The following is an 18,161-nucleotide window of genomic DNA, read 5'->3' on the forward strand; positions in this document are numbered from 1 at the left end:
ATTAAAGCAGAAATTTGGGAAGCTTTCTTGGAACTTCATCAGAAAACGAATCCTAATGTTTCTAGAAATGGTATAAAATCAAGAAAGATGAAGACAGTCAAGCTGCTGGGAAACAATTTCATGGAATTCAAAAGATGAATTATTTTCCAGCAGCTTGACTGCATTAAGTAACATTTCTTTCTAGAAACATGTGGATTCATTTTCTGATAAGTTTCAGGAAAGCTTCCCAAAATTCTGTCAGTTGATTGGTCAAACCACCAACGCCGACATAAGGTGTCACACGAATAGGCTGTTCCACTCATGTCTCACTTGCTTTTTCGCATCCAGACACTATTATTTCAAAAAATAGTATTTTTTTATTCAAGTTATGCCCCTTTCTATTAATTGCAATTTAGGAAATCCAGCACCGAGTTCTATCTGGCAACATTGTGCAATCTCATAACTGATCACAGTGGGCGATTTTGGGTGCGCCAAGCCTCTGCTCAGCATTCAGCGAATTGGAACAGATAAAAACATTCAGCGGAGTAAAGAACAAAATATAATTTATTGATAATCAATCATACAAAGATGCATTATTTGCTAGATACATAAATAATATACAGGTATTGCGCGAACTCCCGACCAGCCAGCTGAAGCCGACTGACAATGAGCACGATCGTCTCTAAATATTGCGGTATAAATAATAAGTTACATATAAATTATAATAAAATATAACATAAACGTGTTGATTGAGAAAACACACAAATTAAATAATGATTTAAATAACAAAAAATCCTATTCTCTCATCGGTCGCATGAATATAGGCACACAAAAGGGAAAACAAATGAGAAAAAGCGGCAATAAAAATAATAAATAAACTTCGATCACGGAATGTAACGAATCGAGACCGATGACTTTGACTTATTCTAACTTTCACATTCACGTATCAACATTCGTATAAAACACACCTCTTATAAATTTAATAATATTTAAAAATCACACAATATCAAAATCACGCCGCCATTCTGGCGGAGATAATTATCTGTAACATAAATAAGACACTGTTATTAAATAAAGTCTGAGTTGGATTTTAAAGGAAAACTCTTGATACTTTTTCTCTACCAAACCAGGGAACAATAGCAACTTGTCCAGCAAAATCGTTAAACAGTATAGCTACAAGTAAGGATTTGGAATGAAATGAAACAACTGGAGGAACCACTAGGAAAAACTGAATTTGTAAATAATTTACATTAGTCAGCGCCATGGAACTGGCGAATATATAAAATAAAATCAAATAGCACTCAATGAAATAAAAATGGGACTCTTCTAGAAATAATAGATATAATTCATTTTCATTTTTGAAAGTATAAGAGTCCTTTGAATGGGTTTCGTTTTATCATATGGTTTGGTAGAAAAATAAGTGAGAACAGTTTAGATTAATCAGCCATTGAGAATGCACTACAGCATTAATTCTTTCATGAGCAATTGCGTCCTATCTAGGAATCTATTGAAAACTGGTAGACGCTGGTCATCCAAAATAGGCGAGTGTAGCTCAGGCTCGCTACTGAAAAACGATCCCATCGAAGAGGTAGGAGACTGGCTCAAACTGCAAGGAGGGCTCGGGCTATCCAGGGAAAGAGACGGACTGAGAGCAGCCGGTCGGGGACGCGATGCATTTGTTGTTCTGGTAGCCAACATTCCTGGCGGTGCCGGTTTTTGCATGACCACTTCATCTTGGTTGTGGACAAAATGGCATCGAGGTCCGTAGGGGCAAAAACCGACAGTATGATAAGTGCGACATAGTTCAGTTTTGTATTTCGGATGTCTAGCCAAACTGCGCAATTCGTTCATACCATGCGCGAACTGACACTTATCGCCATATTTGCACACCCCGAATTCTTCGAATGGCCGACACAACTCCGTTTTGTAGCGCGACGTGTTTACTGTAGTGGCAGTTATTGCCGCCGCCGGGGCAGTTACAGGCGGGGCGGGCGCTGACTGCGTGCGTTCCAGCCTTCGATGTTGAGTGGTGATATTTCCTAATAGCATGGCTGCAAGCTGGTTAGGACTAGCTTGTCCTACAGGGTTAGATGCCATTCTGGATAAGGTAAGTCGCACTGCTCCTGCCGTTGAATCTGCGTTGGCCAAACCGTTCTGAAACAAAAAATAACCGATTAATATCCATTTAAAACAAACTGGGTTGAAACAACGAAGACTGAATTGAGTATTCCGGAGAAAAGCATAAAAGATAAATATATACTAAACCCCTTTGGTACTTGAATTGTATTTACAAAATTTCAGCTCAAACCTGTACTTTTCAAATGGGGTGTTTTTCATAGCAGTGAGCTATGCTAGTTTAACTACCAGCTAATCTGATAAAACCGATTTTTTTAAATTTCACTCATAATGTCGGTATTTTACTACGATTTCATCAACTTGCTATTCAATTTTTCCATTCTTAAATATAAATTAATATTAGTATTTGATAATTTGGGAGATGAAATTTCATATGACTCTTTCAAACTTTACAGTGTACAGTAATCTTGGGGATGATGTCTGTTTCAATTCCATGATAATATTTGTTGTACGAACCGATTTTGTCTTTTCTTTAATTTTTAGACACTTTCATTCATTTTTCTCAAGAGCAAATTCCGTGTTATATCCATATGCATTGAATGACCGTGTTACAAACTTTAAAAATAGGAAGACACAAAAAAGACAAGCTCAGACTTTTCATTGTTGACCAACTTCATAGTTGAAGTAGCAAAAGCCCCAACTAAAAAAAATAAAAACAACGCTTACAATAACGTCGATAGAGGATTTTTTTTTTTTATCAGTATCAGTGGTGACAATCCAAGTATCCAACTTACACGACAAGAAAAAAATTCAATGGAAATTGAGGAAACTATAATGTCTTAGAACAACTGCAAATTCAAATTTTGTAAAGGGTGAAAAAAATTCATTTGGTTTTGTCACAGCTGTCATTCTACCGATTTAAAAAAAAGTATGTGAAACTCATAGCCTACCATGATAAACATTTTGAATAACAAAGTGATTCAACTACATTAACAGGATTAGACAAAAAAAACCATCTACCTGTCTTAAACAACAAGCCCAAAACCGAGAGTAGACCCTTCCTTATTAATCAAAATAAAAACATTATACACTTCATTTCAAACATTTGATTTCGGAAACAGGCGTGGGGCTGAAGAAAGCATATTTCACATCAAGTTGTACATCACATAACCCTGAGGGTTGTACTCAGGGTTAAATAAAAAACCTACAGGTAATTATTAAGAGCAGGAAAATGAATGAAATATATAACTAGGGACCGAATGAGATGATAAAAGGCTGAAAAAAAAATTAATTATAAAGTTGAAACAAGTGATTTAAAATAAAAGTGTTATTACTTATAGAAACAACCTTATTGAAATCTTTTGCAGCGTCTTTATATTTCATTTATTTATTTGTCAAAATTTGTTTCAGCTCCATATTTATCTTTCTTTTTTCAGCCTCTGTTATTTCGCGTTTTCACTAGTTTATATTTTATTCATTTTCATTTCAGAGCCACATTGTTTGTTTTTTTTTCTACATAATTTTTCAGGTTTTCATCGTATATAATTTCATCTATTTTTTTTCTCAAATGCTTGTTATTCAAGTATTCATTCAGAAAAGTATATAAAATTCGTTTCAAACTTGATTGAAACTCAAGTAAGAACCAGAATTTATCATCGATTCTACTACTGAAAAAATGAGAACATTTACGAAAACAATTTTTTATCATATAATAGTAGTCACGAGGTAAATGTACTCAAAAATCCATTGCGAACAAAAATAATTCTCTTCTGATAAGATAAGTTATCATTCGGTCACAAATATGGTGCTGTAAATATATTTTTCTGACAACTTTTGTTGAAAACTCTATACGTCTCAAAGTTATTCCAGAGAAAATAATTCGTTTTTAAAAATCGTTCAAAACAATAAAAGTACATAATAAAATGTTTGAGTCCAAATGTTTTAGAATTGTTCATAGAGGAATTGATTAGATTGACGTTAGGGTTAGTGATAATCAAAATATATTGGGCCACTTTTCATCAATATACAAATATTTTCTAACTTTTTATAGGTATTTTTATTTAAAACTCTCGTTGAAACTTTTTAGCACAAAAATATTCAGAGGCTGATAGAAATGAAACGAAACTCAACAAGTCCGGATAAAACCTGCATAAAACGGTCGGCTATAAAAACCTTGATAAAAACAACTTGTATGTATTCATCAAGTCGAAACAGAAATGAGTATAGTATTCGACATTTCATAAAAAAGACAGTGGTTACAGAGCAATGAGAAAAAGCGTCACAAAAAATGTAAAATCTGATGGATACATTTAAAAGACAAGGAAATCCAGCTAAATATAATGATATAAAGAGTAATTCTCAATTTAGCTAAGAACTAGACAAAGTAACAGGTTTGAAGAAAAAAATTGCGTAATTAGGTATATATTTCAAAGAATGTACAACCAATCTCCAGCCCCATTCTACTTTTTCGCATATTGTTGTAACCAATAAGAAATAAAGAAAATATACATCAATTGTTGAAACTTTACATGCCATATTCTGAAAATGTTGCAGGTAGAAAAGCTAAATTGGTCCCTTTTTATAAAACTGATTTCTAATGAATTTATGAAAAATAATTTAAGTTATGTGTTTTAATAAATTGTACAATTCATATGAACTTAAGAATTCGAAAACAAAGAACGATCAGTAAGAGTTTTTGATCTGCAGGCCTACTTTCTCATCAAGCAGCGAGAATACACTAAGTTACTATGCGAGAAAGCTATGCAACATGTTTAGTAGGAGTAGATATAATTTTTACTTTTCTCTTTTCACAAACCGCGATCAAAAATAACACTCGATTTTTAAATCACTTTTCCTTTAGAACGCTTGGTTTGAAAAGATTAACCTGTTTCAACTTTCTATAGTTACTTGTTGGTCATCGACAATATCAATAACATTGTGACATTCAAATAGATTAATGGGATAACGACAGTAACTGAAAAGGTATGGTTATATTTGAAGAAATTGTTTCAAATGTATACATTTTTAGCTCTTAACGGGTGGATATATTGAAGGCACTGTTGTCATTAATAATTTGTTTATTTGAAACGATATCCATATTCGAATAATAAAAAACAGTAGAAAACAATTATAACATGTAACTTTCCACAAATCACAGCAATGAATATGGATTCAATTTCAATGGTGAGTCGAGGGAGAAGCTAACCCCTAATTTAATCACATGACTTAGCTCTTACTCAAGACCCCAAAATGTTGTGATGACTTGATTGAACTTCAAAACCATTCAACATTTTCAACGAAGGTGTAGCTTTCATTGTCTAATATAATCAAAAGGTTTGAAATCCAAGAGTGGACAGAAATATTTGATAAGAAGTAAGCAAAAAGAATATATATGTGAATATCGGATAAATGTTTTGGAGGCATACCGGTGTTTTCAGATATAAAGAGAATTGACATTTTAAACGTGAACGATAAAACCACCACGTATGTATGAATTGAAGTATTATTGTTAATAATTAAGAGGCTTTGCATGGACTCTGTTGTGCTCACATACTCTAGTCAATATTCCTATTCTGTATATCTCTGAAAATACTTACTATACTCGTTTCAGGTTGAATTTTTCTACGAGTTCGAATGCCCGAAATTTTAAAGTGTCTTAATCTGGGGTGGAAATATATGATAAAACAGAAGTTTTTTTTTCCGAATAAGTGTACTTATGGTTTAATGACTGGCTTGCGCTCCACCCATAAAACATTTTACTTTTTTTCGTACAAACGCTTCGGAGCATTATATGGAATCCACATTATAATATGCTGGGGCTAGAAATACTTCAAAACAAATTTTTGAGATATATTCATCTTAAATTAACAAAATTTTTTTTAAGGAGTGAGTGAAATCCGTTGTACATGAAAAAAAATTTTAGGTGGAGAGGTTCAGATTAGTGTCAAAAAAAAAAAAATGAAAATAGAAACGTTTGCATCAGCTGGAAAAAAACTAGGTAAGTAATTAAAAATGAGAGATTTATTGAAATTATTTGAAGAGTTAAAGTGGTAGATTAACTTCAATTCAGCTTCATGAATAACTTTATATCTTGTATATTTCCTTTTGAATTTTTCTCGTCTTTGGTTCTTTACTTATATTTTTAGTAAATGTTTACGTGTTTTGTACCCAACAAGAAACCTATCATCAACTACATTCAAAAAAGTTTTTCAACCACTCAGTCATACACATCTGAAAAAAAATTCAGCTTACTTAAGTAGCTTGTTCATACCTCAAGAACAGATAAAATTGACAAAATAGAAACTGTTCGTAAACATTTTGAAAGTTTCATTTTCTGTTCTAAAAAATCTACTAAGACGAAGAATGGAGCAGAATAGCTATGAAAGGATACAGAACATTCTTTAAACGACATTTTTTTGAGGAAAACTCCATATTTTATATTGTTTTTTTGAGTTTATAACCTTCCACAATCTGAAAAAATGAAAGCTTAATCCATGGAGAATTTGCTGAAGTGTAGTCGAAGGGCAAACTGAAAACTTCACCCCGATAAGTTACTGCGTAATATAAACTACTGAAAAGTCCAATTAGTGAGTAATTTGTCGTATTCATAAATTTTGCCTACAAATTGAAAAATATCAATTGAAAAAATCAAAGCATAATCGAAAAAATAAATGTTCAATATTATGTCCATGAGTTTCGTTCAATATAAAAAAATCAGGATATAACATTTCTAAAATCGATGTAAGAGGAACTGTTTTTGTTGAAAGTTTTATTTTTTATTCTAATTCAAAATACTGGGTATTCAAAAACATTTTAATTTTTTTTTTCAATCTGACACCTGAATAAACTTTTACTTCATTTAGGAACCATTCATAGAAAATAAGTTCCCAAAAACTATTGAACAATGAATCGTCATACCCAAATTTTCTTGGGATATGATGAGCCTATCTATGAAGACAGAAAATTGATGAAAAGTCAATTTACACATCGATGGTTTGAATGAACTTATATTAAGTACCTATTTGTGGGAGCGAACTAATTACTCTTCTCTACCTGTACCAATATTTTTATTACCAATTTTTAGTTTTTTCCTCATGTGGAAGCTTGATATATTTTCTTGTACGGATTTACTTAGTTGGCGCTTACTATATAATTTTATATTATTCAAGGAGGAATTAATTTCACCGTGAAATTCAGTGAAAGATACATACCCCACGTTTCTCGAAAGTAGAAAGAGAAAATGAGCACACTGGTAGACATAAACACTGCACACTGCTTTCCATACTTTCTTGTCTAGGTACTGAACTTCGAATCAGAAGGTACAAGAGTGACTAGGCACTTTATCATCAAACTAAGGAAGGATACTGATAAACAACAGGTAAGATGCCTAAACTGGCGCCAACCTTATTTCAATAAATTATCCAGGGACGGGAGACGATTACTCAGGCTTTGAAAGAATTCAATAACAATTTCATATTTAAAGGGAAATGGCTTACTTTCAAAATACTACAAACCTACAATTTGAAAGGTCTAGTGTATAGACCTTTCAAATTGAAAATTAATTTATTCAAAACCTTTGTACTTTGTCTCCTAATAATTTTCATGAACCTACCTATAGGCAATTGTATTGAGAAATTGAAATGCCAAATGCGATTTGAAAGGTTTATCAATAGTTTAAGAATTTAATTTCAGTACTAGGAGTACTAAACCACAAGGTATATGGAAATTGTTCCTGAAGTTCTCATATGCCTATGTACCTAGGTGCGATATTTGTTTTCAAATATACAAAACCTATATGAAAAATTCCCTTAATTTTTGTGAATTCTGCCCTATAGATCCATATAATTTTTCCTTAAGCAGTTTCAAAATCTTATGAAGGTAGTTATTTTACATATATTAATTATTATTTACAGGAAAATAACACTATTCTTTCTCTATAAATGAGAAATTGAAATAAAAAAAAAATTAAATACTTATATAAACTTTGTTTTCGAATTCCAATTTTCTTTTGTCGGTAATGTCGAATGATTATATAGTGAAGATCTTTGAGAATTTTGCAAAATATTCCAGATACATTGGAATATAAAAATAATCATTCAAAGTATTCAAAAAAACACAATTTAATGAGAGATTTCCAGTTAGTTTCCAAATTTGCGACAAATATTTTGCTATATGGTAGCATCCTCGGGCGTAACAATACTCAATACGATTTGAATATCACTCAAAGAGGTGTATGAATTGGTGCATGATTTACACATGGAAAAATTAGCTAATTTTATTTCTCATTGATGAGGTAATTGCTGGGTAGGTAAGATTATTCTTGAAAATACATATAATTATCCTGTCTTGATTTTATTCAATTTCAACGAGTTCCCAAGTAAATAGTTGATTGTATAAAGAGAGTTTGAGTAGATAATTTCACTTTCATTACCAATTTGAAATCCAACTTATATTGTGTCCACATTTCAATTTTTGATAGACGCAAATATATTCCAGGATCCCATACATATAATTAATGCTAATTACACACGAATTGGAAAAACAAATTTGAAGCAATCAGCAGGTAGAATTTTCTAGTGAATCGTATTCCCAGATTTCAAATCGAGAAGCCGGTTTAAGTGCAGGAAAGAATACGTATCTACAAACACTACCTGCTACTACCTGTTACCTGGTCCGTTTGGGCACAATTTATTAACAACACGAAGGTAGGGTTTGAGACGCGTTTTTGATACCTGTTGCACTGCTTGGCTCGCCTCAGGCGTAGCGTATACCTACAGCGTGATACCAGAAAACAGGAGAACTGGCGTTTTTTGGTTGTTTACCTTTATTAAGCTCTCTCCAAACTCGTACATGGCATTCTGTGACATTATTGCTGTAGACATATTCCTCTTTTGGCACCCACACTGATGTTGAAATATTTATTTACAGTACACACAACACACCGATTCTGCTTTTGAGGAAGACTCGCTATTTGTTTTTTTTACGAAAATGGGCGCTATTCCACGACGCAGCAATCGCGTGCTGTTTTTTCGACGCAATCTCTGTGACTGAATACTCGATTTTACGAAGTTAGCGTACGTCGTTTTAGTGGTCGCTGTGTTCATAACCTCCTACTCCGCTGCCTGGGTGGGGAGGCTTTGAATTGGTATATTATGGCTACGTTGCCAAATGGATAATTTACATTCACATTTCGGATTTTTTTTAGGATAAAAGCTATTGATACTGTTCGATTTTTATTTCGAGAGAATTGGCCAGTTTATAAATTATACATGTTACTGTTGTTTTCAATAGATACAGGTTATTGGTACTGGTACAGAGTATTAAATGAATTTATTGGGGTTCAAAGTAGAGCAAAAGTTTTCTAGGTTTCTCTATCAAATTATTTCAATAATTCATTTTGTATATTTAGTTTTTATCAGCATTGGGTAATTTATTTTTTATTATCCAGTCTTGAAGATATGAATTTGGGTTTTGTTTTGGATATAACTATATATGGGTTTGAAATTGATATCAAAATCAGGAGACCCTGGTGTTCTTGTGAAAGGAGGTATTACGAAATGTCATCATATTTAGTTGACATATTGGGGGCATAGTTGAATATGATGTCTCGAATTTTATATACCTACATTTACTACAATTATGGAAAAACTGGAATTCAATCAATTATCTAGATTTGCGTTGGAACGGGTATATTTTTAGGAAAGCTTACTTTTAAAGACATAAAGGATTTTGGCTTTCTACTTCTCCACACTTCTAAAAAGATATTTATGTAGCATTCGTAAGGAAGAACATGTTTCGCAGAATCTGCATAAGAACCATTTCTCTCCTTCCAAGTGATCCCATAGAGGGATCGATTCGGCTCTTGCTTCATGAAGCTCTTCCACTGAAAGGAAACCAGAACCACGAGAAAGTAGTTATTTTTGGAAGGGTAACTTTATGCAATATTTACATATCTTTGCGAAAAATTTATTTTCAACTTAATTGCTCTTTTCCTTCCTTCAGAAGTTTCCCACATTTTTCGTATAAGATGTAGAAGTAGGGTGCCGAAAACCCCTTTTTTCATTATCAAAGTATTGTCACAAAATCGAAATCATTAACATTCATTTCAATCAGGCAATGGATTTCTCAATCTTCATCAAAAAGAAGTACATTAATTTAACAAAAATATATACGAGATGTTGGCGTCCAGTTAAGGTGTTGATGAACCACAAGTTATTGTTATTGAAAAATATGTCTTTCTGCAAAACGCTGATGATAGAAATATTGGTGTTTCGATACTTTCAGACATTTTGTGGGAAATGAAAAAATACATAAGTTCCCTGTTCGGTTTCAACAACAATACGATGATGGTTTTTCTTAGCGGCCCCGATACACACTCAACAACAGATTAGTTAATACTGTGAGTGCCAATTTTATTTTTTTTATTGTTGTTGTTTTCTTAACCCCAATGTTTGTCATTGTATTGTTTTGGTTTTGAATACGTGTTTTCTACAGTGTTTTTTATTTCTCATATATCTAGCCTTAAAAACACAAACGCTGTGGGAATCGATTGCATTTCTTCAAAAATTATAAATCATATTATGAACTTCAATTGCGAACCTCTGGCATATATAATGCCAGGAATTTCTCCCGACAAACCAAAAATTGGGTCGGTTAAGCCGGTTCTCTAAGTCAAACTGAAATAAATTTTGATTAATTGTTGCTTTTGAAGTACAGCAGAATATTTGAGTCAACGTAAGGACTGATAATATAAGAGTTACTAATGAAATTCGATTTATGAAATGTTCTATTCATATGATTGTATATCATATATGTATGTATGTATGTATGTATGTATGTATATATAAGTGTGTACGTATTTCATTTCCCATGTGACGTATCCTATATCATTTTGTGATCTTGAAGGATTTGATAAACATTATTATTATTATTTTTTTTTTCACCGTAGTGTGCGCTGGTCAGGCCCTATCCCCCGAAGCCCCGATACATTCGGGAGGGCGCGCCAGCATAATCAACCAATGACCACTCCCCACACCGTGGGGTAAGTGATCATTGGGTCCGAGAATCATGTGCCCTGAGCAAACGCAGTGAGCCAAGAATGACAGCCTTCTGCATCTGTGCGGCTACGATTTCTGCCTTAGTGCGGCAAGCCGGTATGATTTTGAGATTCGAGAGTAGAGAAGACATCATTCCACCAAGGACTCCAATAATCAGAACGACCATCTTGACAGAGTGATCTGGATAGAGTCTGCGGAGTTCGAAGAGAAAATCTCGATATTTTATCCGTTTTTCCTTCTCTTTTATGACGATATTCGTCTCGCCAGGAGCTGAAAACTCCACGACAAATATCGTTTTGGTCTGGTGGTCGAGAAGGACTACATCAGGCTTATTAGCTTGTATGAGCCTGAGGGTGGGGAACGAATAGTTCCAATAAATTCGGCACTTCTCGTTCCCCACAACGGATTCAATATCCCCCGGAGCGTAGGGCAACACCGGTGTCTCGTCAATACCGTAAGAGTGCCGTAGATGGTAATATAGCACTCTCAGGGCCGCGTTATGTCGATGGATATAGGCCGAGACCGCATATGCTGGACATGCTGATAGCAAGTGCATTAGGGTCTCGAGCGCCTCGCGGCAGGCGCTGCACCTTGTGTCAGGAACCTCTATACCCATCACGCGACTGCGGTAGACTAAGGTGTTGAAGACACCATCCTGGCAAGCCATGATGATCCCCTCAGTTTCCGACTTCAGCCCACTCGACCTGAGAAAAGCGAACGTCAGGCGCTTTGGCAAGCCAAGGTCTTCAATATTATTGAAGAAGACCCCATGCATTGGCTTATCCCTGTGTCTCCGCAGAAGTAAGGTGATCTCTGCGGCTTTTATCTGAGCTTTTCGCTGAACGGGTTCCAACTCGGTGACAGAGTTGTAGTCACCTCGTTCAGAGTCGAAAACTATACCGAGTTCATCAGCTGCTCGAGCAGCTGCCCTAAGGAGAAATGCTCCAATTCCTGCTCTCTCATGGTCACGGACCATGCAGAGAAGGGGATCCGAACTCCTGACGACTTTACAGGCTGTATCCAGTACCATTCTGTCATGTAGACACTCCAAACTCAAAAGTCCACGACCTCCCTGTTGTCGGGGGAAGTACAACCTTGGAACGGACGATTTGGGATGCAAACTCCTATAGAGATGTATCATTTTTCGGGTCCTTACGTCGAGTTGATACAGCTCCTCCCGAGTCCACTTCACTACTCCAAACGAGTAGAGTAAGATTGGAACGGCAAGCATATTTGTTGCAGCAACTTTGTTCTTCCTCGACAGCTCCGATGACCAGATCTGTCGAAGTTTGTGCTGATACTTGCCGCGGAGAGAGTTTTTCACTGCGGTTACCTCTTGTGAGTGGCGTTGTTCCACCCCGAGGTAAGTATACGTCTCTCCGGCATCCAGATGGTGTAGGATGCTTCCATCTACGAGCTGCACATCCTCTCCGTAGTCCCCGCATCGTCCTCTTTTGAGATGAACCATTGCACATTTGTCTATCCCGAATTTCATACCGATAGCATGCGTGTACTCTTCCACCACCCTCAAGGACTGATGGAGATCCTTCTCTCCAGAGGCATAAAGTTTAAGATCATCCATATAAAACAGATGGGTGACCTTGTGCCTCCGGTTTCCGGGGGTGCCACAGTTATACCCTCGAGTGTTTCTGAGCGCAGCGGATAATGGCAATAGTGAGATACAGAATAGAAGGGGACTGAGGGAATCACCCTGAAATGCACCCCTTCTGAAAGTGACCCACCCTGTTTGGACTCTTGCTTGACCAGATGTTATGGTGAAGCGAGTTCGCCAAAGTGGTATCAGTTGTTCAATGCATCTCACTATGTTGTCGGGTACCGCAAGGCATCTGAGCAAATGCAAGATGAGCTCATGCGAAATTGTATCAAATGCCTTACGGTAATCGATCCAGGCCATAGAGGGTTACGCTTATATTGTATCGAGTCCTGCGTTACACATCTATCGATGAGCAGATTCTCTTTACATCCAGCGACTCCTCTCTTCGACCCTCTCTGCTCATATATCCGTTCGAACACTCGGTCAACTGCGGTGAGTATTCGTGTGTATAAGATGCTTGTAAACAACTTATAACACGAATTCAAGCATGTTATCGGTCTGTAATTCTTAGGAATCGACAAATCTCCGCTTTTGGGGATGAGAACGGTCCGCCCCTCGACAAACCAATCCGGAATCGGCTGCTCTCCGTCCAGCCATAAGTTGAAAACTCTGGCCAGATGGCGGTGGGTACTTGGTAGTTTTTTCCACCAATAAGTGTTCAGTCCATCTGGGCCTGGAGTAGCAAAGTTCTTGGAACCAACAAGGGCTCTTCGAACGTCATCCGGGATTATCGGGTTGCGCAGTTCATTGAGCTCAGGCTGTCGAAGCTCTCTGTTGAAAGCTTCGAACTGCGCTAGGGCTGGAGTGTCTAAGTTAAGTGGCTGCGGGTGTTCATAGATATCCTTCCAGAAGGATTCCACCTGATCAGCAGTCGGCGGATTATTCACAACACGTGGAGGCTCTTGGAATAAGCGAGAAGGTTTCTCGCGGAACCTCAGATTTTCCGCGATACTTCTCGCTCGCCTCACTAGTGACTTCTTAGCAGCCACTAGCATTCGTAACCTATCAAGGCAATGCTGTTTGGTGGTCAACAGCACGCCTTGGCTTAGAGTGTGATGGATACGTCGTAAATTGGCGGCTATTCGCCGCACTGCGGGCGTGAAAGGCCTATTGGCCGCCCTGTAGTCCATCACACATTGGATACGAGACGCGTGTTGTCTCGCCGACGTGATCTTAGCCTCCATCTTGTGTACACGCCGTTCAATCTTCCGAACCGCAAGGCCGGGATTTCGTCCTTCCGATTCGGAAAGCGATTGGACGACGTTATACACGGCGGTGTTGATTTGCCAGATGTCAGCCTCTTCTGTTAGAACACTATGAACCTCCACATCCAAACAAGCCAGTTCTTGTGGCTTCAGGGGCCTGATTCTGTGGAGCACCCTGCGTGTTCTGATTGTCGTCTCCATTGGTGGTATGGTGCGAGTCTCCTCTCCAGCCGTGCCAACGGGTGGTAGAACTGCCACTTCTACCACTTCGTTAGCAGACTGGGGAGGAGCTTATTATTATTATTATTATTATTATTTTTTTTTTTTTTTTCACCGTAGTGTGCGCTGGTCAGGCCCTATCCCCCGAAGCCCCGATACATTCGGGAGGGCGCGCCAGCATTATCAACCAATGACCACTCCCCACACCGTGGGGTAAGTGATCATTGGGTCCGAGAATCATGTGCCCTGAGCAAACGCAGTGAGCCAAGAATGACAGCCTTCTGCATCTGTGCGGCTAAGATTTCTGCCTTAGTGCGGCAAGCCGGTATGATTTTGAGATTCGAGAGTAGAGAAGACATCATTCCACCAAGGACTCCAATATTATTATTATTATTATTATTATTATTATTATTATTTTTTTTTTTTTTTTTTTTTTTTTTTTTTTTTTTTTTTTTTTTTTTTTTTTTTTTTTTTTTTTTTTTTTTTTTTTTTTTCACCGTAGTGTGCGCTGGTCAGGCCCTATCCCCCGAAGCCCCGATACATTCGGGAGGGCGCGCCAGCATAATCAACCAATGACCACTCCCCACACCGTGAGGTAAGTGATCATTGGGTCCGAGAATCATGTGCCCTGAGCAAACGCAGTGAGCCAAGAATGACAGCCTTCTGCATCTGTGCGGCTAAGATTTCTGCCTTAGTGCGGCAAGCCGGTATGATTTTGAGATTCGAGAGTAGAGAAGACATCATTCCACCAAGGACTCCAATAATCAGAACGACCATCTTGACAGAGTGATCTGGATAGAGTCTGCGGAGTTCGAAGAGAAAATCTCGATATTTTATCCGTTTTTCCTCCTCTTTTCTGACGATATTCGTCTCGCCAGGAGCTGAAAACTCCATGACAAATATCGTTTTGGTCTGGTGGTCGAGAAGGACTACATCAGGCTTATTAGCTTGTATGAGCCTGAGGGTGGGGAACGAATAGTTCCAATAAATTCGACACTTCTCGTTCCCCACAACGGATTCAATATCCCCCGGAGCGTAGGGCAACACCGGTGTCTCGTCAATACCGTAAGAGTGCCGTAGATGGTAATATAGCACTCTTAGGGCCGCGTTATGTCGATGGATATAGGCCGAGACCGCATATGCTGGACATGCTGATAGCAAGTGCATTAGGGTCTCGGGCGCCTCGCGGCAGGCCCTGCATCTTGTGTCAGGAACCTCTATACCCATCACGCGACTGCGGTAGACTAAGGTGTTGAAGACACCATCCTGGCAAGCCATGATGAACCCCTCAGTTTCCGACTTCAGCCCACTCGACCTGAGAAAAGCGAACGTCAGGCGCTTTGATAAGCCAAGGTCTTCAATGTTATTGAAGAAGACCCCATGCATCGGCTTATCCCTGTGTCTCTGCAGAAGTAAGGTGATCTCTGCGGCTTTTATCTGAGCTTTTTGCTGAACGGGTTCCAACTCGGTGACAGAGTTGTAGTCACCTCGTTCAGAGTCGAAAACTATACCGAGTTCATCAGCTGCTCGAGCAGCTGCCCTAAGGAGAAATGCTCCAATTCCTGCTCTCTCATGGTCTCGGACCATGCAGAGAAGGGGATCCGAACTCCTGACGACTTTACAGGCTGTATCCAGTACATTATTATTATTATTATTATTATTATTATTATTATTATTATTATTATTATTATTATTATTATATTTAACCTATCTGATGATTTTTAAATTTACTTAGTCACTCTTAACATGGAAAAACTCATTTTCGAGCCCTGAAGAAGAATTTATTTAAATTTGAAAGGTTTGCAAGAGCAAGAAAACAATCACTTTTCTGAGATAATTTGATCCTTTTACCTGACAAATCTTTCCAAATTAGAAACAATAGAGATGAATCTTATCCGGGTAACTCAACACCTACTAAAAAAACCTACACTTTTCAGGGATAATGCCCAGGCAGCAAATATCAGTTCAGGACCCTACGTTGATAAAAACAGGCATTCAGAAACAACAATTCTGCCGAATTTATTGCCGGTACTCCTGGCAACATCGCTAAGATTCAACGTAGGACTAAAGTTGTTTCTCCTTAAAGATCAAAAGTTACATTGTTTAAATTGACAACATCCGCCTAGTCTCGAGAGATTTTCAACCTTATAGGACATATCATTTGGTTGTTTCTTTTAATTGACGGTTTAGTGTTTTGTTATTCGTTTTATCCTGAAATGATCGAGTATTTCTGCTTCTGCGCCAAAGAAAGTGAATCTTGTATGCAGCATTGGGCTGTGGAGAATCCAGTTATTCTCAAACCGCTTTTTCAATTTAGGAACTGTTTACACTGACTTCGAAGAGAACAGAATAAAGTGATCTTGAACGTTCACGTACGAAAATAATACGGCGACAAAGAATGAGTCGTGAACGTAAACTGATGAGATTATGAAAATACTAAGATTTCCATTTTTTGTAAAATACGGTGTGTTTGTTTCCGAAATGGAACAGGCGAGTGAGATGTGAAGGGCACTATATTAGCCCTCAACATGATCTTCTCTGACTTCTTCCATGTTTGTAGCAATTACCATTCGCGAAAGACACTCCTTCCTCCACTCTATCTGTATTTCTCATGATTAAATTTGGTAGAATGCTACGTATTTTCACTAATAATAAATTCAATTGATACTAAGGAAAGAAGTAACGGAAGTTTATTTCAATTCACTTTATTCACAAGTACATTAGAACTGTTGAGATTTGGTCGAATACAAGTATATTGCGAAGTATAGCGAAGTAAATTCTTATTCATTATTCAACACTCCTCTGAATTCTACATTTTTATCACACAGTATACTCATTTAACATTCCTCTGAAAAGTATTACCAATTAATAATTTGTTGAAGTTTTTTCATTTTATCGCGCTTGGGATATTCTCAACTTTAAATATTCCTTCAGCATATATGTAGGTATTTCATGGATTTTCGGGTATTTTTGTTCGGGTACTTTTGTTCTATATCCATAGTTTCAGAAATAACTTACCTATAAGCCATTTGCTAAAAAAATAATCATTCATTCACGGTTTTCCGTTCAGATACAACCGACCTGAGTGTTTTTTATCATCCCTAATAAGAATTATTAACGTTTTTAATGCTACCAAAACTTTTTTGCTAAATGATATATTAATTTTGAAATTCAGTTGTCAGACATTATTAGTTAACTTCATATTTTTGAGACAATATAATAACTAATCTATTTAAAAAATCCGCTACACCTTCTGAATGCTGGACATAGTATTCAGCTGACCTGCTATTAGTATTTGAAAAATAACATAAAAATTCGCAGGGTGCAATTTCTTTTTCAACTTTTTCCGGCAGATGCACACCTTCACCATGGCTTTCCTTTCAATATGAAGAATCGCCATCATGGAAAATAAACGGTTAGAATTTAATCTGCTAATTTATATCGATATCCATCCACATGGATAGTTCTTAACGACTGAATAAAATAAAGTTCATGAAAATTAATTTAACTGTATTCTATTTCCTTAAGCAATCGAGTTATAAATCATTTTCAAGTGGCTGTTCAATTGGCGAACATAACTGAGCCGGTTAAAAAGTGAAAAAAGTAGTACCTATTTATTGTAAATATTCAATATCGTTGTATGATATATATATAATGATAATTTTCAAAACACTTTTTATAGTTGTATGTATGCAGTGGGTTACAAAAATATGGAAAACTCGCATTAATAATCAATAGATATTTTTTAATTGAACAATCAAAATTATTTTTACTTCTGAATTTCTATTGAAATTTTCAATACTTTCTATGGAAAGCACTTTCTAATGTATCACGTACTTGCACAGCTTATCTGTGTAAATCCTGAGATATTGTCAATTTTTCCTGGAAAAGAGTATGGCGTCATAAAACCATCCGCGATCTAATAGTGTTTCAATTAGCTACTATATTACCTGTAGAATATGAATTATTAATAAAACCCTTGCATCTCAATTAGTGTCGTTATTAGTAGAT

At 36.6% G+C, this 18,161-nt stretch overlaps 2 protein-coding genes across 3 annotated transcripts in view; one reads left to right on the plus strand and one right to left on the minus strand.

Annotated features, from left to right (window-relative positions):
* Positions 1-525: 525 nt before the first annotated feature.
* Positions 526-9,135, minus strand: Tis11 (Tis11 zinc finger protein). The gene is made up of 2 exons (XM_023163411.2): positions 8,877-9,135; positions 526-2,133 (listed from the first exon to the last, which is right to left on the minus strand). The coding sequence occupies exons 1-2, from the start codon at positions 8,934-8,936 to the stop codon at positions 1,438-1,440; spliced, it is 756 nt and encodes a 251-aa protein (XP_023019179.1). The 5' UTR covers positions 8,937-9,135; the 3' UTR covers positions 526-1,437.
* Positions 5,793-18,161, plus strand: part of LOC111508002 (uncharacterized) — a 69,050-nt gene continuing 56,681 nt past the window's right edge. Inside the window, exons 1-2 of one of the 2 annotated variants that reach the window (XR_012468036.1) lie at positions 5,793-6,052; positions 7,224-7,432. The gene's annotated coding sequence lies outside the window, so the exon portion shown is untranslated. Of the gene's footprint in view, positions 7,433-18,161 lie in introns of both variants that reach the window. The other variant, XR_012468035.1, reaches the window with a different exon arrangement.

The sequence above is a fragment of the Leptinotarsa decemlineata genome, unplaced genomic scaffold (genome assembly GCF_025532065.1).
Source record: "Leptinotarsa decemlineata unplaced genomic scaffold, Ldec_3_MD MMD2_tig00026369_RagTag_RagTag, whole genome shotgun sequence".
NCBI classification, from domain to species: domain Eukaryota; kingdom Metazoa; phylum Arthropoda; class Insecta; order Coleoptera; family Chrysomelidae; genus Leptinotarsa; species Leptinotarsa decemlineata.

What these genes read in the sequence shown, in the direction of transcription:
- Tis11 (XM_023163411.2), bottom strand. Translation starts at nt 8,936, where the DNA reads ATGTCTACAGCAATAATGTCACAGAATGCCATGTACGAGTTTGGAGAG. An exon ending in TTGGAGAGAGCTTAATAAAG is followed by an intron (nt 2,134 to 8,876) that starts GTAAACAACCAA and finishes TTTTTGTTTCAG; the next exon opens with AACGGTTTGGCCAACGCAGA.